The sequence below is a fragment of the Chroicocephalus ridibundus genome, chromosome 1 (assembly GCF_963924245.1).
Source record: "Chroicocephalus ridibundus chromosome 1, bChrRid1.1, whole genome shotgun sequence".
Lineage (NCBI taxonomy): Eukaryota > Metazoa > Chordata > Aves > Charadriiformes > Laridae > Chroicocephalus > Chroicocephalus ridibundus.
In genome coordinates, this window is record NC_086284.1 from 196,726,440 (window position 1) to 196,750,128 (window position 23,689).

Sequence of the window (23,689 nt, forward strand, 5' to 3'; positions counted from 1 at the left end):
TGACCTACCAGTTACCATCATGGGCAAACCAGACTCGACTTGGGGAAGATTAATTTAATGTATCGACAATAAAAATAGAGTAGGATAGTGAGAAACAAAGACTAAAACACCTTTCCCCCCACCCCTTTTTCTCAGGCTCAACTTCACTTCTTCATTCCCAACATCTCTACCTCACCCTGCTTCCCTGGAGCAGTGGAGGGGGACGGGCAATGGGGCCTGTGGTCAGTCTGTAACAGTTCCTCTTCTCTCCTGCTCCTTCCTTCTCACACTTTTTTCCTGCTCCAGCGTGGATCATTGCATGGGCTGCAGTCCTCTGGGATAACCCTGCCCAAGTGCGAGTCCTGCATGGGTTGCAGTGTGGATCGGTCTGCTCCACCGTGGTCTCTCCGTGGGCTGCGGGGGAATCTCCGCTTCGGCGCCTGGAGCGCCTCCTCCTCCTCCCCTCACCTCGGTGTCACAGGGCTGTTTCTCACACTTTTTTACTCACTCCTCATGGCTGTGCAGCCTTTCTCAAGGCTGTTTTGCCCTTTCTCAAATACATTTTCCCTGAGGCGCCACCATCTTGTCTGCGGGGCTCAGCCGTGCCCTGGGGTGGGTGGGTTGGAACCGGCTGGAACCGGCTGTGTCCGGCTCGGGGCAGCCCCGGCCGCTCCTCACAGAGGCCCCCGCAGCCCCCACTGCCGGCGCCTCGCCAGAGACACCCAGGAGACTCCGCTTTCCCCTTTTTCAACCCTTTTTCAAATCTGGCAGCCCCGAACCCTTCTCCTTAAGCCCCCAGGCAACCTACCACCACCCATGCACTAATGTCTGGGAACCCATCTCCGACCTTTGAAGTCTTTCTTTGAATTAATACTTTTAAAGTATTAATTATTATTTAAGTATTAACTGTAGGTAAATCACACCACAGTTCCATAAGTATTCTGCTTTAGGGTCAGAATAATTTTTATTACAATTACTTCTAAGCTAGCAGTATAACTTGATTTGCTATACCCACAGCAAACATGCATACGCTTAATTTAGTATTTTATGGAAGTTTGCATTTCTTATTAGATGCCAGAACACTTTTCCGTTTCCAGTCTAAACGCACTGAGTTCCTGCGGATATTTGCACTTACTATTATTTCTCATTTACAACTAGGAATATCGGTTGTGTTGTAACTTTCATAATGTAAAGCAATTGGAATTTGTACTTTTCCACGTTTACTGGACTACAATATTATCAGAAAACATTTTTTTTCTGAAAAAACAGTGACATCCAACGTTTCCACAGCCTTCTCTAACAACATTTGCTTTTTCCTATACAAAACAATGTTTCGTCTTAAAGATTTGCAATTTCTTGTTTACCAAAGTAACTTTACTGTATCAATGACTATGTAGAATATGATAATACTCATTTTAATTTACTCTCACGAGGAAAAAAACCCAGCATGCACTATATTTACTAAAAAAACAGATGGACTGTTACTGGCTCAGTTCCCAACTTAATGACTACATCTGCTTTTAAATGTAAATGCTTAAATTAGATTATCCTGTATTCTTCAGACTTGATTTTTGTTTATGTTTCAGAGTTATTTTGGGAAACACTGAGTTCTCAACATTGACTAAAAATGTAGAAAGGTTTTCTAGGAGCAAGCCTTGTCACCACCTATAATAAACACCAATGGGAATACATTTTGACAACTAAGTGCCTGGGAAGCACCGAACCGCATTCCTGTGGACACCAGGGCACTGAGCCCTGCTGCTGCGGATACATGGCTGCTTCTGTTGACACGGTCAACAGTATGTAAAAATGATGCTAAATTCCCAAAAGCCATTCATTAGCTTGTGGACCTAATATAATCTTGAATATACGATATATATATTCAGTCTGATATATTCTTGAAAAATCATATGTCGCTCTGCATAACGTAACTATCTATGACTGCTGACTGGGCTGGTGGCTGCCTTGACACTCGATAGCCCAGAGAGGAGCCCACGTGTCTTGTTTTTCCTATGGGCAAGTGTTAGACCACACTTTAACTACAAGTACAGTGAAGCCACACTTTAGCTACAAGTCAGAGCAAAAATTTCCTTTCCATAGGGACTTTCATACCAGTGTGTCTATTTATCTAGAAGAATACTAGATGCACCAAATGGAAGTAATTAAGCATGCGCACAATACATATTATATCAATATAGTTCAGATGAACATACTGAAACTAGCATGCACACGTTTGCACAGACCTCAAGGACGTTTCTCCCTCTCATACACTCTAAACTGATTCAAAGGCTGAAGACTGCTTGGTCTTCAAAAAGTGGAGCCATTAGTTGAACCTTAGTTGGACTTGGAACTTTCTTTGGGTATGTCACCGTGTCTGCACAGCTTTCAACTATTTCACTTATGTTTTAACCTATCTAACTGTAAGGAAACCTCACTCTGGAAGCCAAGGTACTGCAGGTGTAGGACTGTCTTCTCACAAAGGCATTTAATGCCTTATCTTGAGGGCATCACCTTCAGACTGCTGCTAGCCGCTTTTGAGCAAGTAAGATCAAACAGATCAGTTCGCAAAAGGTTGCAAAATCTGTTGCAGACAAGCCACTAACTCTTTGTTCTGATTTAATGCTCTCTTCTTAAATTTCTGTATTTAGAAGCCAAATTCATGGCTATTGACATTATTCAAGAAACTTGCATGCATAATTAAGACCATAAAAATCAACAGTCACCGTCATAATCTATTCTTTTTTGTTCAATTTAGAAGGGGAAAAACCCTGCAGCCTTAAAATGCACAGTAAATTTATAAGAAGCAGAAAATACTTTGATTAATTCTGAATCAAATAAGAAATTCTACTGCTTAATTGAATTCAGCAGGGATATCACCTAGCTGTGTACTTACTGAGCACCTAGCAAAATGGTACAATCTTCTAGCAAAACTTGCACAGTCGGTAAGTGTTCACCTCACAGAGAGAAAAAATGATTCAGTACTTGCACAGCTTCTACAAGTAAGAAATATGCTAGCACCGCATTTATAGCGTATCGTAACACTTATTGTCAAAATCTCAAGGAAGAATTGCACATAATTACACAACAATCCTTTCCCACAAGGACAGGTGCCGGCCTTTGTAATTTATTTTTTTTCTACGGGTCCTTTTCCCTGTTTTATACTGATAGGATTAGCTTGATAAATATTTTCTTTATTTGCTATTCCCACCAGTCTGCCTAAACCAACTCAGATATCCCTTACCTACTTGTTTGATGTTAGCTGAGAACCATGGTCAAGGAATCACTTGAATTTGTTGTTCTGGTTGATTTTTAACAAACATAGTAAGAACACTTCTGTTTAGAGTAGGAAGTTTTAAATCTCTTGAATATATTACATACCAGTTCCTTTGCTTACGTATGGAGTCTTGAAGAATTTCACAACGCCATACAAATTCACTATAGTTCCATCTTTGAGGTGATTCAGAGGAGTATACACATATTTCGGTGCAACGGACTGGAAAGGCATGATAAAATTAGGGAATAAGAAAAAATTATTCAAACATTCACCCAGAATTTTGTCTTTTAACACCATCCACCCTCAAGTATGATTTATTTCATCTTAAAAAAAAATGTGTAAGTCTTCCCATTAAAATAGCACACTTGTTGGAAGATTAAAGAAATTACGGACTAGCTTCTACTTTTTAAGGACTACTCTCATCTTAAGGTTACGTTATATGCTGATTAGTCTCTTTTAAAGAATACAAGTTCTGCCAAACTGACTGAAAACTGTGGGTTTCAATTACTGTATCAGGGGAAACAGTTGAAACTCTTCATAAAATTAACATGAAGTCAAGCTGTATCATCTTTGGTACTAAATCTTTAACCTTATGATAAAGAACAATAAAATTTCACACACCAATTTCTATGCCTTTAATATACTATTTCCTATACAACTTTAATTTAGACACATAAAGGCTTGTTCCAAACAGTAATCAAAATAAATATTAAGACCACTACATGAAGTCTGATTTTAAATCAAAGGAAGGTTCATATTTCCATTTTTTTAAAGCAGAAGCATTAGATCTTCTTTGGAATGGAAGTTACCTTTCTAGTTCTTATTTCCTAAACCAACATGCAGCCTATTTTGAGATCAAGATGGGAACTATGCTGCAACTATAGAAAAAGTACTACTTTTTCAAATTTTATTCTGTTTTCCAGGCATACTATTTGCAAAATGAAAAGCTAAACAAATGACTGCTGGGATGAGAGTATGGAATAAAAATAAACAGGAAAGAAAAAGAATTCCACACATTCTTATTTACATGCAGTTAGTTTCAAGCATTTTAAAAACATCCCAAATATAAACTCACCACAGATGCAGTTTCTGAAGCAGCAGTTGTTCTTGGTGCAGTATAAATCTGAGGAGAGAAAAAATAGCAAACTCTCTAATTACAAAATTGAAGGCATTGCAAATATAGCAAGATTTGACAACGCTAAAGCAAATATAACGCTATAAGCAAATGCAGAGCAGCACTATATGCACTTTTGCTATGTGAATCACCTCTGAAACTAGTAAAATTTTATCCTACAGGAAAAAATAAAATAATATTTACTCTAATTTCATTCAGACAAAGCTATTTAAAATAATACATCAATTTTCTAAAATAGAAACGCACTTGGTTGAATATAAGTCAGGTCACATTGTAGCAGAGTCAGCATTTGAAAGTCAGAGGCCACAACTTTAAAACTGTACTTTGTAATAGTGACTTGCTTCACAGAGAACCTAAATAGGTTTAGGTTGCATACATGTCAATGCTTAGAGCAGGTCTACTCTCAGTGACTCTCCTTTGGGGAAAAATCAAAAATTAAAAAAAAAAAAAAAATGGTCAAGGAAAATTCACCAGGATGGGATAAATTCTATTTAAAGGTCGTTCCTAAGCTTTTAGAGCCATGCTTATAGGCCAGATTTATCTTCAGTTTAAGGTCTTGTAAAGAACTAATCGTGGTGATCTGATGTAAGGCCAAGACATCCCCACCCTATAATGAGAAACGCAGGGCTCAGTTGCCATCCAGATGCAACACCAGAGCCTGTCTGCCGGACACAGGGTCCCATGTCACAGCTGCACACAGCCTCAGCAGCGCAGACCCCTGCCAGTGATCTGGTTTGGCTCTCCACCCTCAACTGCATTCCTGAAGCTAGTTTTACTGCCATTTATTTATTTTAAATAGTCAAGTGAACAATTAAAATTGAGAAAGCGAGGCACGCAAAAAAATTGGATCACTTGTACAATTTTAAGCATTCAATGAGTGTGTCAGTAAATTAAGTGCCTCAAGCTCCATTCTGTGGTCAATGATGAGACAGATGCCTCCTCAGCACAACCTACATGTTCAGTGAGCTGCACATCTTTCTTGGGATTTGACTGCATGTCATGAGGTTCTGCCAATACTCAACTGTGTGCCTCAGGTAGTGCCTAAAATTTAGGTACATTTGGTTTAGATACATTTGCCCAGACCCAGAGCACAGTTTTTCTATTATTTTCAATGAAAACATACTTTTTCTACCCATATATCATCATTACACTATATCACCATATAATGTAATGCTATATTGCTCTCCAGTGATCGTGCCTTTTCCTTTTCATTGACTACAGCACGGAGTTTGCAGCACTGTCACTGAGAGCTTAGTACAATGCTATCCTTGTTCTTTTCAACAGTAGTAGACAATTAAAGTCATCAACAACGTGCCACACTTTCTCATCAGAAGCCCTGTTGGGATAACTTTCATAAGAAATATTAGAAATATCTCATTGAAGTGTCTCCAGCAAGTTTTTTGAAACCTTAGTTTCATTCTACACCCAGTCCCTCTCCCCCTCAACTGCAGCTTTCCAAATGTAGAATAATATCCAAATTTTCTGTAATTTTTATAAGTCCTATAACTTTAAAAATACTAATGCTTAGGCTTAAAAAGGGTAGCAAACATTTATTGAAGCAAAGACACAGTGGTCACAACAAAGGTGCACTGCTGATATATTACCACAGACAAACAGAAGCAGGAGCAGAACACACCCGTATCTCTGCTCCCGTATCTCAACAGATGGAAGCATTTAAGATGAACAGTATCGATGTGAGAATAGTACAAAAGAACAAGTATTCTCCTCAGAAAAAAGGGGTGTAATTCTCTTTCAAAAATCTAGAATCTAGGAATCCATGTATTTCAAAGGCAAAGTGTAATGATGCGAGTTAACGCAGTGCAAACTCGTAGCCCAGAGAAAACTAAAAATGATAGACCTAAGACCACTCTTGCACCTTCTACCTTGTCTGCATTAGTGCATTGGGTTATGCACAAGAACACCTTGAACAGCTCTAGGGATCTATCTAAAGCCAACTAAGGTCAAATTTCTGCACTCAACAAGCAGAAGTTTATCTGGGAGGCCTGAGATAATTTGGGTCTTGCATGGATAGGGGTATTATAAAGTTGTATGCACACATACATACTCACACAAATATGTTCTGATTGTTTCCCAATGGACACGCTAAAATAACCTGTAGTACTTCAGATTCTAATAGATTTTGTTTTTCCTACTGTAAAACAAAATGTTAATGTTGGTATTTGGAGAAAAGAAGATGAAAAAAAGTTGGGTACCCACGTACATAAATGGTTGATCCAGCTTCTTCAGACACCTCCAAGTGGCAACCATGTCTACCATCCTCTCTCTCTGTAGGCGATTTTGCCAACTTAAATCCTGCAACTACGAAGGTGTCCTATGGGGACAGGATGATAAACAGGTGATTACGCAGGCTGTACCACGTACTCTATTTTAAGAGTATGTGATGTGAAATTTCACCCTAAAGTCTCAAGACATTCAAGAAACAAAAATCCTGAACAAATTCTAAACGCTGCCTTTAAGTTTCTCTGTTTAGTTCTTCTACCCACAGAATTCATATTTCCAACCAATGCCAGCAAGGATTTTTTTTCAAATTCTGCTAAAGTTTTCACGCTCTTGATGCTACTGTGACTGAGTGCTAATTTTGACAAGGGCTAGAGGGGAAGCGTCACACTGAATAAAGCAAAAGAATCATTCCCCTTCAAATATACTGAAGAGTGGCTCCTTTCTGGGTAAGATCAATAAGCTAGAAAAGGAATCACACATCAGCTCAGAAGTGACAAAACACACTTTTCTCAGAGCTTATTTCTTATTGGGTTACAGCTGCACTTTGAAGAGACCTTCCTTGTAGATATTTTCTGTTTTGGTTGGATTGACATCTTCCAATTTCTTCCTTAAGGGTCACACAGGTAGGGGAATCAATAGGTAGGTTTTTGGTAGCAAAAGAGACATTACAAACTTTTGTGGCATCACTCCTGAGATTCTGGAATGGGAAAAATTACATTTGCAACTGCATTTTCACTTTGGTATAAAGTTCCTCAGACACCCCAAAGCGAACAAGAAAAGGATGATTTAAAGTCCCTGCAGCAACTTGCCTTTTTAGTAGCAACCTTACAAAAAAAAAAAAATATAAAAAAGGGAGAAGATCGAAAATACATTTAGGAGAAAGAGATGATAAGAAAAGTATCTGACAAAACAAAGATAATGCTGGGAACTCTGAAACAATGTAAAGCTCCTTTATAGTCAGCTCCTTCGGCAGCAGAACTGTAGAGCAAGGCTGTACCAGTGTGACCCATTCCAATAAACAGACTTGGAACCCTATTTCTATTTGACCTTCTACCAAAAGCACTTCCATAAGCTTTTACTGAAAGACTTTTGTTCATGTGTTTATTTGATTACAACAAATAAAAGAGTTTTCTGATTAAAGTTGACAGTTTTAGCCAAATATTGCACTATGATGGCTCTTTTTTGCTATTTCAGCAATCTGACAATGCTACTCTAAATGATTTAAGATCCAAAACCTTAATGTTTTGAGCAAGAAAAAAAAAGGCTGCTAGCTTAAGTGACAGTGATATATTTAGTTATTAAAGGACTTGCAAATAAAAAATTACTGCAGAAAACAAGTTTAATCGGACAGTTTAATACACAACGAAACTATTTAGGGCATGGTGATTTTCATGTAGTGTCATAAATGGGAATACAATGTATATTTTGACTAAAAGAAAATATGTAAGTCACCTAAGTGTAAGCCATACTCAAGGCTAAATAAGTTAAAATGGGTCAAAACAATTAGACAACTCAATATTCCTTGCATCCTGCTAACATAGATTAAAGCTGTTCCACTCTTTCCAGATACACGCACAGTCAAACACAAGCTTCAGGAAACTCAGCTGTTTAGCAGAAACCATGTGTTAGCATCTGTCTTTCCTTTCACTGTTGCTGACGCTATTCGTGGTGTTCGTTCAACAGCGGAATCAACCTTCAGCTAAAAAGCTATGCCTTGCTATACATTATTCCCATTTCAGCATTTTATTAGATTGCAGGCTGCACAAGATCCTGTGACTTGGTTGCTGAGTCAGGCTTGGAGCTCTGTACAGCTGACTTGGCTTGTCTTGTTCTCCTGTATCAGAAGGAACTTTAGAATTACACAGACTCAAGCCTTTACACAGGCTGATAATAAATGGAAACTTTTTTTGTGAATAATATTAGATCACTCCCATGTAATATACAATGAGTACCATGACATTCAAAAAACACCTGTGAAAGGACTACGCAATTTCAATGAGGAAAAAAGGCAGCACTAATGTCAGAATCTACTTTTACAGGTAGAAAGAACAGGTATATTCAAATTCATGGCCCACCGTGACAGGTTGTGACTAGAAGTTTCTAAACATACAAAAAAATTTACATAAGGTTTGCACAGTGCTTTGAAATTTATTGCTATATTAGTTTTCAAAATAGATTAGTTTCCATTTCACCTTTAGCTAAGAGTAATTACTAGAAGTTCCCTTATAATTGACTTGGGAATCAAAGCCATTTACATAAATTGGTGGATTTTCATGTCAACAGAAGAGTATTATATTGCACACACATATATATATATTTATATATACACACACACAAACTATCAAACTCAACCAAAATTTTTTAACAGCAAAAAGCAATTCTACTTCTCTCATTCAAAGGAAGTGAGAAATAAAAGAAATACAAAAGTTTTGCTAATGGTTATTCTGTTACAGAAGCAGAAGACTCTCAGGAGACAAGAACAACATGGTTATTCACATTTTTGGGAGGAGCCTGCTCCTCCCCCCAGACTAATTAGCTAAAGCTGTTATAGTATGGGAAGTACGATACGGAGATTTAAAAAACTGTGAAGTGTGAAACTGTAAGCAGCAAACAAAAAGTACTGGACCTTACTGAAGTAATTCTTTAAAGGCTAAAACTTTGGTTTTAAAAAAATTAAATCTACTTCATAGCTGCCCAATTGCAACTAGTTTCAGAAATCATTCTGTTCCTTCAGATTCTTCCAAAATTAAAATCTCATTTGGTACATGTGGAAAGTACCATGAAAGTTCAGTTCACTGGGGAAGATCGAACACTGGCTTTAGTGCACTCTGGCTGTCTAAGAGTTGTTGCCTGTGGTTTGTGGTTTCCTGCTCAGCTCTTTAGTACTGATCTTTCCAACTTCTAATTGCCACTCAGGGCCTTGTTCAAGATTTGTATTTTTATCAGGACAATAAAACTGACTTGTTCTTTAAATTTAAAATGATTCCACAGCTTTTATATTTAGCAAATTAGTTCAGGAACATCCTATCCTGGACTCACTGTCAAAATTCTGTGGAATTGAGAAATCTGTATAAATACTATCACTTCTTATTTTATACATATCTGGTGGTTGTGAAAGATTTTTCTGCCCTAAACAGACTGCACTGATTTTCCTGATCGTAGCATATGACAAACATTATAGCAAGGCTTTGATTCACAGCAGATCCAATGTAAAATTGAATACTCTGAGCTGCACACTGTACCACCCCGCCCAAAGCCCCTCCCTGGTGTTCTCTCAAGCTCACACGTATCAAAGGGCTGAAAAGGGCCATTCACCAATTTTCAGGTCAAATTAACGGCACAATCTCTAAATGTGTTCTACTAAAGGATCTAGGTAATTTTTATTCCTCATGGCTAAATTCATTTGAAATAATTCTGTCTGTGAAATCCTTCATTCACAATCACAAGGTGTTACTGACTCTTCCTTCACATAACCTACAGTGCTGGTTGGAGGATACAGTAGATGTAAACAGAGGAAGATGTCCTATCGAATTTTTTTTTTTGCCCTCTCACCCAGACATTTATTTAATAGACTGCACACTACAGATAATGTATACTTCCCAAGACCTACCACCATATCATCTGTCAGAGCAAGCACCTTTTGCTGGAAAATGTTTCTTAAGACTCATTGGTTTCTTCAAAAACAAAGTTTTAACACGTTCAGTTCATGACACAAGCTCGACTGTCTGCTGATGGAAGCCATATGGTAACTGATGCCAGAAAAAAATCCTCAAATTACAAGGAATCACATTGCTAAGCAGGACTTCTGAAGTATTTTACAGATTCATTAAAAATACAGCAAGTATTCTTCCTATTTATTTAATATTATTTCTGTTAATATTATTTATCATTATTAATATTGGTTTAATATTTAATAAAACAAATTATGTGACTGGAAATAAGGCAAGGTAAGAGTGACAAAGAGAGAGAAGGGTCTACAAAGATATATGCTAGCATCTTTCATTTCTATGGCACATGATCCTGCAATTTATTTTTTTTCACATGCTGCACTAGCTCATAAATAACTTCAAATAAATTTCTTCAACTATTCCCTAAACATTTATAAAGCAGTTATTATATTTAGCCTTGCTTTTTACAGAGATAAATTTCACTTTCACGTCAGTCTGTCCTACATGTTCTGTAACTTCGAAACCTCTTTACTGACTTCAACTAAAATTTGAAAAGTGATAAAAATCTCAGAGCAGTTACATCTCTGTTGAAAAAAGAGAAACACTAAACTTTTTCTTGGACGAGATACTTTTTTTTACCCATCTGAAGAGGCAGACAGCGTATGTCACCTGCTGTTTGAGGATTGTCTACATGATAAAAGCAATAATGAAACATTCAGTTTTTTCTCTCTAATCTATACATATTCATCAAATTACTATTAATTTAGTCAGATTAACAATGTTGAAAACTTAGGGATTCAAAGGTTTTCAGTGGCTGAATATTTATAAGCACATAATTATATAAAAACTATAATATAGGTCACTATACGTTATATAAATGCCTCAGCTCTAATTATAGGTGTAATTCCTTAAATTAGCAGCTTTGGTCCCATACATCTCATGAACTGATGCATGCATCTTTGAAGCTGATAAAATTCAGGGTGTAAGCCACTATCCAGAAACAGCAAGATCACTCTCAAGCAATATAAATAGATCTTTCCCACTCAAAAAAAAGAAAAAAAAAAAAAGAGAGTTGGTAACCAAGCAAAGTCATTATTTAACCTTAGACAGAATTACATAAAAAGAATATGCGTGTCTCTGAACTGAAATTAAAATTAAATGTTCCATAAATTCAGAGCAACTTGGTCTTTAAGTGATATTTTGATGTCGTACCCTAAGGTCTGCTATAATTTTTACCCTTTTTCAACATACAGATCAACAGAGTTCAGGTGTACTAGTCCACTTGAGCTGAAAACACCCTGAGAAAGTTCTAATTAAGCCATTGCTATTTCCACATTGAGAAAGCCCTTAACTTTTGTGCGTAACAAATATTTCTAACAACGTGAAAACAAAGACCTACTTTCTTCACTAAATAACTTTCGATCATTTTGATGGAGAGATTTTTTACCAGGGCCTGTAGTGACAGGACAAGGGACAACGATCTTAAACTGAAAGAGGGTTGATAAGGGTACATAAGCAAGAAATTCTTTACTGTGAGGGTGGTGAGACACTGGAACAGGTTGCCCAGAAGTTGTGGATGCCTCATCACTGAAGTGTTCAAAGTCAGGTTGGATGGGGCTTTGGAGCAACCTGATGTAGTGAAAGGTGTCCCTGCCCATGGCAGGGGGGCTGGAACTGGATGATCTTTAAAGGTCCCTTCCAGACCCAACCATTCTGTGATTTAGTGTGAATTTATATCGCAAATGAAAAAGCACTAACATGAGGTCATAATGTATTGCATACTTAATTTTAATATGATATCTGTCTAATATTGAAATGTCGGCAAACTGATAGGCAATCTAATTAAAAAAATTAAGTTGAGGTAATTACTTTATGGGTTTTTTTTCCTTCTTTAGTTGCAACACTGCTTCACAAATTTGTAGGCTGACTTGCCAATGTCCTTTACCCTAGAGCTAAGCAAACAACCTTCTATCTCTGATGAGGCAAGACACCAGCACCCAGCCAATAAAGAAAACTGTGTATGTAGTTTTAACTTTTTTTTAAAAAAAAAAAAGCTTTTATCTTTAGCTTTTTTATATTATCATATCATAGAATACCAGGTTGGAAGGGACCTCAGGGATCATCTAGTCCAACCTGCCTTGCAAAAGCACGGTCTAGACAAGATGGCCCACCCTGTCCAGCTGAATCTTACGTGTCCGATGTCAGGGAATCCAACACTTCCCTGAGGAGATTATTCCAATGGCTGATTGTTCTCATTGTGAAAAATTTTCCTTGTGTGTACAATCGGAATGTCCCCTGGAGTAACTGGTACCCATTACCCCTCGTCTTTTCCATGTGACTCCTTGTAAAAAGGGAGTCTCCACCTTCTTTGTTGCCACCCTTTAAATAATGGAACATGGTGATAAGGTCCCCACTAAGCCTTCTTTTCTAGCAAATGGCAATAGACATTCAAACTGTGGACGTAAATCAATGACTTCTCTGTCATCCATATTCATGATCCTTTACTTGCTAGGTAAACAGCACTGACAAAAAGAATTGCTTTATTTCAATATTATTGTTAGAAAGAATTTACATAAGCAAATACTTTTTGGTTTTTTCTAGTTCATATTTATAGATTTGAACTGACTGAACAGACTATTTCTAATTTTGGTAGTAGCTATACAAAGACAAGCTAAGAAGTCAACATACATCTACGGAAAACGATTCCTAAAATAAAAAAATATATATTTTACCCCATTGCGTATAATGTTTGCACAATCCTCTGCCATTTTTCCATATATTAAAATATTGATGCTGTTGATCCGTGAACACCACTTATCCAAATCTAGAGGAAAAAAAGCAGAAATGATTCCAATCACCATACCTTCTCCAAAACAAGGCAGCAATAGGAAGAGTTAATCTACAAAGTCTAACACTTTTCATTCCAATTAATCTACAAACAGAAAATCCTTTCAAATAGTCATACAACTGCTTTTATGTGCTAACTACAGACATATCAAGCAGAATATTCTTCGTAAGAGGACCATTTAAAATGTGCACACATTGTACATCAGCGTACATCGAACAGAAATTACAAAGACTGCCAACTGGACAACTCGGTGTATAGGATTAGAGAGGAAATATTATCCAGTCACATTTGAGTTTTTACATTAACACTGATCATCTTGTAGAACTATATAAACTGGAGATATTCCAGGACATAGACATATCAATAAATAGCCTTCTAGGAGGACTGAAGCAGAAATTATGTTGTTATTTTTAGATTTCTCTACCTTCTACTGTTTCAGAAACAACGCTAATGATTTAGATGTGCAAACTTATTTTTTGAGGCCATGTAGAATGCGCAGAAGCTCTCAGCCCTCCTGAACAGCCAGGTGAAATTAGCAAGCCTCAAGGAAGTTTTGCGTCCCTCTTTGGGAACTCTGAAGCCGGCAAGAAAACTGACTCAGGTCCCATCAGCTTCATCCACTTCTGCTAACACCAGTCACAAGCAGTATCAGCAGGCAGGATCTGAACCCCCAGCCTGCTGTTCCATCAGAGTCACAGAATTTATAGAATCAGGAAAGCTCAGAGAGAGCAAGTGATGATTCTCTAAACAGTGTAAGGAAGGAGCTGAGAAGGAAATGGAGAGGGAGTGATGAGCTTTGGACTTAAAAGGGACATTATTTTTAGTATCATTTATTACATGATGACCTTAGGTCTTTTAATGTGTTAACGTGTCCACTGATATTCAAATACCTGAGCAGTCAGGTGAAATTCCATTTTTTAACTGCTTAGATTAAACCAGAATGAAATACAAATATTTTGCTGCTAATAAACATACTGACCTGTATTAAATATGCACTTACATAGTATATACTATGTATATTATAAGGTAACTATTAAGTGTGCATTTTTCTTAGTCCTTCTCTATGATGAGCAGTTTAAAAATAGACTATTAGAGTTGTACATATACCTAATGCATGTCCAGGACAGTATTTTAAAAGATTCTGCAACAAGAAGTCCACTGAAATATAAAGACTCTATTGTTTCCATAACGTACCTGGCATAAGTTTAAAATAATCTACTTTTGTAGAGAATGAATGCCTTTAGAGAGTATTTTAAAGAAAACATTTCACTGAACACTAAAAAAACAGGTACTGGTGATGTAATAACACAACGTCAAATAAAATGTGTCAAGACATTCAACAAAATAAATTTAAAATGTACACTCATATATAGTACCTTGAAGAACAACCTTGAAAAAGGCTGTCCCATCTCCGAGTTTCGTTAATGGATAGGAAAGAATAACTATACCCTAAAAAGTAAAAAAAAGAAAAAAAAAAAGAGCGTGAACTGAGATTATATGCCTCTAAATTACTGAAACACTGATAGTAGCTGAAACAGGTGTAAACTAAAACTGGTAGAACTGATGCGATGAATGCAAATTACCATGTGAAATCTTAAAATTCATAGAAATCACTAAAGACAGCATTGCAAACCAATATTCTTGGGATATAACAAAGGAAATATTACATGTTAATACTGCTTAGATGCTACTGACTAGATTATAAGATTAGACTAAACAATGAAATAGTACCTATGGAAGTACCTTTTATTATTTACAATAATATCACAAAGTCTACAGTTTTGGCACAAAACCTGAAAGGTGAATAAACAGGTAGGGTGATTCAAATCTTAAAATATACAGCAATTTCTCCAAAAATGTTGGCAAAGGATTACAACATAAATATCAAAACAAAATAACAGTCAAAAGATAAAAGATATACCTGAAGAGAAATAATCTGGGGAAAAATAATAAAAAAAACCCAACGTACTGCTGGGCGAACACTATTACGTTTTGAATCTGTAGAGACCAATTAATTTGTCAATAATACAAATGCTCTGTAAGATGGAAAGGTTCTATTAATTATGTCAAAAATATTCTCTTTACAGTAAAGTTGAAGTTACAATGAAGCAAAAATCACAGACCAGCAACTTCAGTGCTGTTAACATCTCTTTGGAACAAATGCGTTATGTTAAAAAGACGGTATTTCATCAAAAAAGGTTCTCTTTCAACAGTAGTAAAATGTCAGTCAAATGCATTCTTCCACAGTATGGCAGGTAAAGCACTGTATCCTTCTCAAGGATAAAACCACAGAAATTGGTTCAATAAAGAAAAATACAAAAATTTGAAAACAGATTCTATGAAGCGTTTAAGAGAACTACACAAACAGCACAGGAAATAAAGTATTTCTTGTAAAGAGACAACAGGGGTAATCTGTCTATAAATGCACAAAAGCAGTATTAAGAGGACAGTCAGGTAAATCATAATGATTTTAGAGTAAACACAGTCAGCCTGACTTAAAAGTTAGTAAACGCTTCTTAAATCAAATTAGGATAAAATACACAGCAGTGAACTGTTACTGTAGAAGCTTTTCAGAGCAAAATTAGTCCTACTACATGTTGACTGAGGAGGAATCCAAATCAAACCCAACAATTTACTTTAGTATCTGTTTTATAAAGAAATACTGACTCCACAAATCATCCTTTTCCAATCCAAAGTATATTTTATTTTTACTACACTTAAAAAAAAAAAGCCACGTTGAATTAGATTTAACATGTACCATATTGCTTTATTGCTTTTGAGACAATAGTAATGCCTCATTTAAGACCAAAATGAAGGTCAAAAATCTACGACCACATGTTTTTAACAGTTAAGTTCCTACTTTTCACAGGGAAGGCAAATGAGTTTTGTAAGGAGACTTAAGTATCGAATATTTATTTTAACAATCAGCATCTGTAAAGTAATTCTGAGATTTGTCTATGAATACTTACAGAAAGGTTTGACACTTGTTTTCAAAATTACAGCTTTGTTTAAAATGTGAAGTATTATATATAATTGTTCTTGCTGAGATTGCCTTGAACTGTACTCACAGGGAAATAAAATACTACAGAATTTTTCTTTGCAATGAAACAAAGTCACCTCAGGAACATCCTGTATTTACATATATATTTTTTTCTTACTAAAGAAATTTCAATCCGCACAAGCATGCTATTTAAAAGCAGAATACACTGATGAGAGAGGGACTGCTTTCTGACCATTTTTACTTTCTATTTTAACTTTTACATCCAAGTATCTTCCAGTGAGTTTTCAAATTTTTCTGGGACCACATCCTTTGCTGTAATAGTCTGGCCCAACCAACGACACTGTAGTTGTCTTCCTCCGCAGAAATACTACCCACTGCTTTCTCAACATGCCTGAAACTCTTAGGCACCAAACTTCAACAAAACCTACCGTAGCAAAACCTGTTCAAATTCACTCTTTCCCCCCAAATCCTGCACTGCTTATTGAGCTCATAGACAAACTTCTTCCAAAAACCTCTCCATTCCACATGCCACTAGACTGACTCTTAAACTGACTACAGGCAGTTCCTCTACTGAACCTGCCTCCTTCCTTGCCACAGCCTTGTTCTTCAGACTGATCCAACAGCTGATTTGGCATCTGATTTTCAGGTTTGCTTCACCTTTGCCACAGTAAAATCCAGAGGATGATGAATTAATGGCAGAAGGCATCAGGTTCAGTTAATGGACATCATGACTGAGGATGTATGGACGCTGCTTGTGCTGTGTTCCCACAAATTTAAATTAAAATTTTTATTGTTCAGAGGGATGCCAGAAAGCAAAAAAGTTTCTGAAGAACGAAAGGATTGAGGCACAACAGCCAGAGAGAAGCATACTGGATGTTTTTTGTTGCTTTTTCTCAGAATACACTTCATAAAAACCTTCCTCTCCCCTTCCCCCCTCCTCAAAGCAGGACCTGATCCCTGTTTTGGAAGGTCTAGTGTGACAGTGTATTGTGCCACCACTAAGGTAACCTAACATTAGTGCATTCTAAGGTTTGCTTCAAGCTCAGCCTGCAGAACTGGATTTTCCTATGAATTCAATGGTGCATTAGCACTAGCTTTATCAGCTCTCCAGTTGTACTGTTTTTATGCCAAGCTGTTTTAGTCACCTACTAATCCGTGTCGGCAGCAGTATGAAATTCTCTTAACATAAGGCAGGAGTATGAGAAACAGATTCTATACACTTTCTCTTTCAGTAATCAGCCATAACATTGCATGTATGCTTTAAATCATGGTCTGGTAATAATTGTTCTGGTTTCCTAATGGAAACATTTATTTTGGCAGAAACATTTTCTAATTTATAATCTGTTTTTGTCTCTTTCAGCATTTCCTTTGTGAACAAGAATCCCCGTTCCTCCATGTCAAGGGTGCTTGCGGACATAGGTCTTAAAAGCTGGAAAGCCTTTTTGCCCTACAGGTGAATGGTGACAGAAAACTACACCCTGAGGAATAAAAATCCTGTTTACTAGCAGCATTGGTTATTGATGTTTCCATTTGTTCCTTTACAAGACCTAAGGGAGTCTGGATCATTCTCAATCAAATCACCTTCTATCCCACTACTGCTGCCTGCTTCCAAAAAGGGCAGTTTTGCTCCTTCGCTTTACCTAATTGCACTACTCCTGGCATCTCTTTGACACCATAATGAACCAGTCAAGAGAGTGAGAGCAGCAGCAAACTACCCTCTGTCCATCAATATGGATAGTCTTCTGGCAGTTTTTTTCTCACCAACAGACTCCATCACAGGGTCAGATAAGCAGTAGAGATAGAACTGGGAATATACACATGAGGATACAAAAATGGTTTTTGGATACAGAAAATCATCAGGCCAGTTCAGCTCACATTTTTAAATTTTTTGTGCTATTTTTTAAAGATTCAAGCCACCTACGCTCTTCTACAGAATTAGATTGCTTTTTTTTGTTGTTTTTTGCCTTTTTTTTTTGGTAACAGACTGAAGGCAAGCTTGGCATGATGTTGATTTCCTGCCCCTTAAGTGTCAGGGATGATTAAAAGGCTTTTCAGACCCATTCACAAAAAAAGTTTAACAGGTTAAAAAAGAAAACCCTCAAGAATTGACACTGCATTTTACAGAATATACTTGTTTTAGGGATGAAAAAAAAATTCTACATTTCACTAGTACACTAGGATTGTACTGCCAATATGAAGTATATTTGGGACTACAGTGAAATATAAATGCACGCTTGGTAATGATAAAAAACCTAACTGTATCTTGATGCAGGTAGTTACTACAGAGTCCTCTTTTCATAACACTGGATATCGCATTGCCTCATACAAGAAAGGAAAACTGCTTTAGAAATCATTACTCTGAAATCTGATCTTTAACAGGATGGTGGTGCTTATTTCTATTTTTTTTAAAAACAAAATACCACTTAACCTCCCCCAATCTCTCCATTTTCAGCACAGCCTTCAGCATATTAATGTGTTTTTTAAATGGGTCTACAGTTTAGAAACTAAGAAAGTATAAAATTTAAGTCTGACAAGAGGAAGGGGCAGAACTGTGAATCAATGAAGTCAACAGCAACATGCAACAAAGTTCGACAGGGTCATAATTTTGTGTTGCTTAAGGGTATGCAATAGATACACACAAAGACATACAGCTCTAGCAAGTCACCAACTGAGCTGGAATATGGACGTCCCTTACAAATATACCAGAAGGTATTTCAAAATAAGCCAAAATTCTTTTATTAGTAAGTTACCTGAAAATATTTGTTGGTATGATCAAAGCCCTCTTGCAAATGTTTCAGTTCCTCCTTCTGCAAATGGCTTGGTAGTGGAGTCTCAGATTTTCCTTTAATGATCTTCAGCAATTGAACAGGCATAGCTGCTTTATCTAAACAAAAATGATAAACAGACACCTGAAGCTACTCATCTTGTTCAAATAAAGAGTTACTAGAAGTTGCAATTTACTCAGAAGGGGAGTATTTATCTATCTGTTTCATAATAAGGAAGTTTAATTATGTAACACTAAAAATCTTCAGAGGGATTGGCCTCATCTCTTAGTACCACAAATAGCAAGGAGAGAAAGTAACATTTCCTTGGCAACAGACAGACATCCAAATTACTTTATTTTGCAAACGTTCCAAAACACTGCAAATGTCAACAAAATATTACTTTATATATGAATGCAAAGGGTAATATAAATAATGTGAATATTTTTTGTACAGAAATGCACATTAAAAACCAAAGAGAGACTTTGAATGACAGGTCGTGGATAAACAGTCTCTATATCCAGCTGTTTCCCTATAAGACAATCTGACTGCATCAAACCGAAGTGATCCTTTTAACTTATAATGAATAAAAAACGCTTACGTACAGATTAAAAAATTTGATTGATGTATCAAGTAAAGAAAAAATAATAAAGAAAATAAAATGGGCATCTACAAACACTAAACACTGGAAAAAAGCTAAGAAACGTATGACTTGTCTACTGTTTGTTCTCAGTGTGCTAAATGGGGGAGAGGAGGATTAGTCTATTATAGTGGTTAAACATATGAGAAATAAGAAAGTCATCTAACAGTACGTAGTTATTGTTATATTTTCTCATTACATGGTCATCTTGTTCTTCTTGGGGTATCTGCATTTTTGCTCTACAATTTTTATTTAAAGAGGGTATCTACAGAAAAGTCACAGCATTATCAATCTTCTGTTTTCATGAAGTTTTAATAAACTAAGCAAAAAATACTTTCTAATTTCTGAAAACCTGGGTAGCAGTATTGTAGCCACAGTCCTAATTTCAGACAGAGTTTTAGCAATCCTTATATGACAGTGAAGAACAACAACAAAAAAATAAAATATATATTTCCTATACTTTAGTTTTGACACAAAACTTGGTATTCTACTAAGTAAAACTTAAAATATGTTTTCATTTCAGTTAGGATGTACTTTTTCAGTGCTAGACAGACTGAAATCTTACAAAACATTCACTTACAGTTAAACGTAAATGGGAAGCCATTGCCAAATGGAAAGACCACTGGATCATAAGTTATAAACATAAGTCAATGCATATAGGTGCAGACACTCAGCAATATTACAGACATTCTTTAAAAAAATACCAGGTTCTTCAGAAAATCGAAATTCCATCTTATTGTCACTCCAGTATCCAAAGATACCCAACTTCACTTATTGCTCATGACTATTTCTGTAGTTCTGAATGAGTCCATCCTTCCTCCTTCCCCATTTTTCCAGAAATTCCCCAGTGCTGTTACTCCTGACTGACAGATAATACCAAGAATTCACATTCGCTAATGAGAATTCTATAAAATACTTTTGTTCAAGTGTATCTCAGCCAAAATGAGTATAAGCAGGATGAGTTCTCCTAGCTTCCAATTTATGTACGTCTCTCTTATCATTTGTCACAGACTGCAGCTCTTACTTTGTCATATACAGAAGTGAGAAGTTGTCCATAATATACAATAATTTTAAACCTACAATTATTAGAAGACTAGTTAACCTTTCACTAGCAATATCAGCTTTTTTTTCTTAACACATTTAAGAGTTAAAAAAGCGGTAACAGCAAAACAGCCTCTGGTTTCTTAAGCTATTATATCCAGGCAATAAAGTATGCGTTTAAAAGCAAAATACATTCTAGCGAGTCTGATAAGTACCATATCTCAAATAAGAAAAATATTAGCTCCTGACCTGAAGGTCTAATTTTAAATTGTAGCTTAGACTTTGAAAATCAGTCCTCATCTACTCCGAAATACTCAGCAGCCCCAAGAACTTGGGTGACTCAGTAACTGGAAAGTTAACAAGGCCACACTTCCATGCATCTTCCCTGCTTAGAGTATATATTCCCCTACTTTACAACCTAAGTCAACAAGCAACTTGCTTCTCTGTAACTCCCTCCCCAGTGTGCATGAAATAAGGAGGCCTTACAACATTCAGAAGACAGAGAGGCTCCAGGAGGCACCGTTACTCAAAACGCCATGCAGTCTGCACAACAGACATAGTTTACCAAATACGGATTAATAAATTTAAGAACTTGACTACTAAGAAGAGACAACTCAAAAAGTTTATTATGTGGGATACAAGCAGAAATTATATAGAGACAGGTAACTGGACAAGAATTAGTAACAGTTACAAATTAACAACGTTCCCCTCAGTAATTATCTGCGTACAATGTTAACCTGTCCCAACTGCAAAGTAGAACATGTTGGCTTACACCTCACACAAATAAATGACAAACTTACACCCAATTACTTAAACTTTTGAGTCTTTTGCCTCACAGAGAATTTTACTCTTCTGAAAGGAACCCAGAAGACACAAACAATGAAGATCAACGACCTGGACCGGACAGCAGGGCAGGGAGCTTCAACACATCATAAAATGTTAACAAAATGTCACTCTTTTACTGGGGTAAAACTGAAGTATTATCAAATGTCAGTTACCTGATACGAAACACCAGATACTAAATTCTTACAAGGGTTCACGAATCTCTAATTGGAATCTCGGTACTCTTTTCCTTCATAACGCCTGATGGCCAAAGCGCTAGAAAGACATAATAACATCCACAAAACTCAACAGTAATGGTGTTGACCAATTTTGGTTTCAATGCTGGTGGTTTTGCGGGGTTTTTTTGGGGGGAGGGGAGAGGGGCACAGCACATTAATCAAAAGTCAACATGTGTGACACCTTTTTCAGTCCTGCTGTAACCTCACAGGTGAGCTGTAGGAAGCACTGGACAAGAATTCTACCTTCTCACTGTCTGTGCTATTGTGGTGGCTTGACCCTGGCCAGCCCATAGGCACCCACAGAGACACTCACTCATGTCCCCCCAGCTGAAATACTGCTGTGTTATCAACACTGGTTTAGTCACAAATCCAAAACACGGTACCATGCATGCTGCTATGAAGACAGTTCACTTCGTCCCAGACAGACCCAATATATATATATATATCTCTAAAATGTATCCAATAGGATACAGTGACACCCTATGGAAAGGATGTGTACTGGAGCAGTTTGTGAAGAACTGTGGCCTGTCGGAAGAACCCACGTTGGAGAAGTTCATGAAGGACTGTCTCTCATGGGTGGCACCCCATGCTGGAGCAGGGGAAGAACATGAGGAAGGAGTGGCAGAGATGAAGTGTTATGAATTGACAACAACCCCCATTCTATGTCCCTCTGTGCTGCTCAGGGGAAGAAGGTGGAGAAGCCAGGACTGAAGCTGAGCCCAGGAAGACGGGATGGCGGGGGAGAAAGGTGGTTTTAGATTTGTTCTGATTTCTCATTATCCTACTCTGATTTGATCAGCAATAAATTAAATTAATTTCCCCAAGTTTGAGTCTCTTGCCCATGATGGTAATTGACGAGTGCTCTTCTTGTCCCTACCTACGAGCTTTTCGTTGTATTTTCCCTCCCTGTCCTGTCAAGGAGAGGGAGTGACAGAGGGGCTTGATGGGCACCCGGGGGCCAGGCAAGGTCAACCCAGCCCAGCACAGAGCTGGGAGGTACAACAACCAACAGGTTTCAATTTCTACTTGAGCTGAAGAAGAGGCAAAAGCCTGGTGCAGATGTTCTTCTGTCTCTGTTGACTGCTTTAACTACTGAAGTATTAGGAGTTAGAATTTCTATAAAATATCACTAACTGATGCTAAAAATTATGTCTTTATCTGTACGTTTTCAACATGAACCAGAACAGTATTGTCATTGGCTTACTAGGATTTCAAGCTTCTAGTGAAAAAAGCAACTATGAGTCTTACAAAGCTTTTCAGTTGAAAGTATCCACTTCACACCATATTCTAGCAGGCTGAGAAGCTGATCTATTCCACCTAGAAACAGTCAACTTCAAAGTTAATCAGCAATATTGATCTTCATCCAGCAACACTATAATGAGCTAGGGAGATGTAGAACATAATGGATTAACACTTTTTTTTTTTCAATATATATTTCTCTCTGTTACGGTACTGAGCAATTAAATAGACTTTTCTGGGCTTTTTTTCCTCCCACAAGGATGTCTAACAGCAAAATGCAGTTTGTTAAAATTCAAACATCATTGTTAAAACAAAGAAAGGAACTGAGGTTTAAAAATTCATCGCTCTCTGATGATTGCCCTCAAATTCTGCAACTCCCTTGCTTTCATTTAAAAAGAGCCTTTGCCATTTATTTTAATGGGACAAATATTCCACATGTGACTTCACGGTTACAAAGGAAAATTTCTAAATGGGAGCCATGTGTAAGCTGATGCAGTGGGACCTGCCCATATTATTTACTTACTGGATACTCCTGCAATTTAGGACATTTATGTAAATAACATTCAAGTAGAAAACAACATGTTTATTTTTTTCCCCGATCTTAAAGTTCTGTACATATAAAACTAAGGTCATGCATTTTAACTGCTAACCACTAAAGTTCCCAGATTCTTGTTCTCTGCAATTAAAAAATAAAGACATGAGTATCCAGCTCTAAGAGCTATAAAAATAAATTTTCAAAAACAAACTGATACAGCACTGGCTTCCCAAATCTACATGAAGATATCTTTAGTGCCGCCCTT

At 37.0% G+C, this 23,689-nt stretch overlaps 1 protein-coding gene across 4 annotated transcripts in view; it reads right to left on the bottom strand.

Moving 5' to 3' along the window:
* POT1 (protection of telomeres 1) overlaps positions 1 to 23,689 on the bottom strand; it is a 75,427-nt gene that overhangs the window by 47,428 nt on the left and 4,310 nt on the right. For 2 of the 4 annotated variants that reach the window (XM_063323307.1, XM_063323308.1), the window contains 6 exons: positions 18,897 to 19,030; positions 14,522 to 14,594; positions 13,030 to 13,121; positions 6,610 to 6,720; positions 4,329 to 4,376; positions 3,358 to 3,472 (listed from right to left, as the gene is read on the bottom strand). In XM_063323307.1, the coding sequence (XP_063179377.1) occupies positions 3,358 to 3,472; positions 4,329 to 4,376; positions 6,610 to 6,720; positions 13,030 to 13,121; positions 14,522 to 14,594; positions 18,897 to 19,019 (562 nt within the window). In that variant the 5' untranslated portion in view covers positions 19,020 to 19,030. Of the gene's footprint in view, positions 1 to 3,357; positions 3,473 to 4,328; positions 4,377 to 6,609; positions 6,721 to 13,029; positions 13,122 to 14,521; positions 14,595 to 18,896; positions 19,031 to 23,689 lie in introns of those variants that run through there. The other 2 variants (XM_063323309.1, XM_063323310.1) reach the window with 2 other exon arrangements.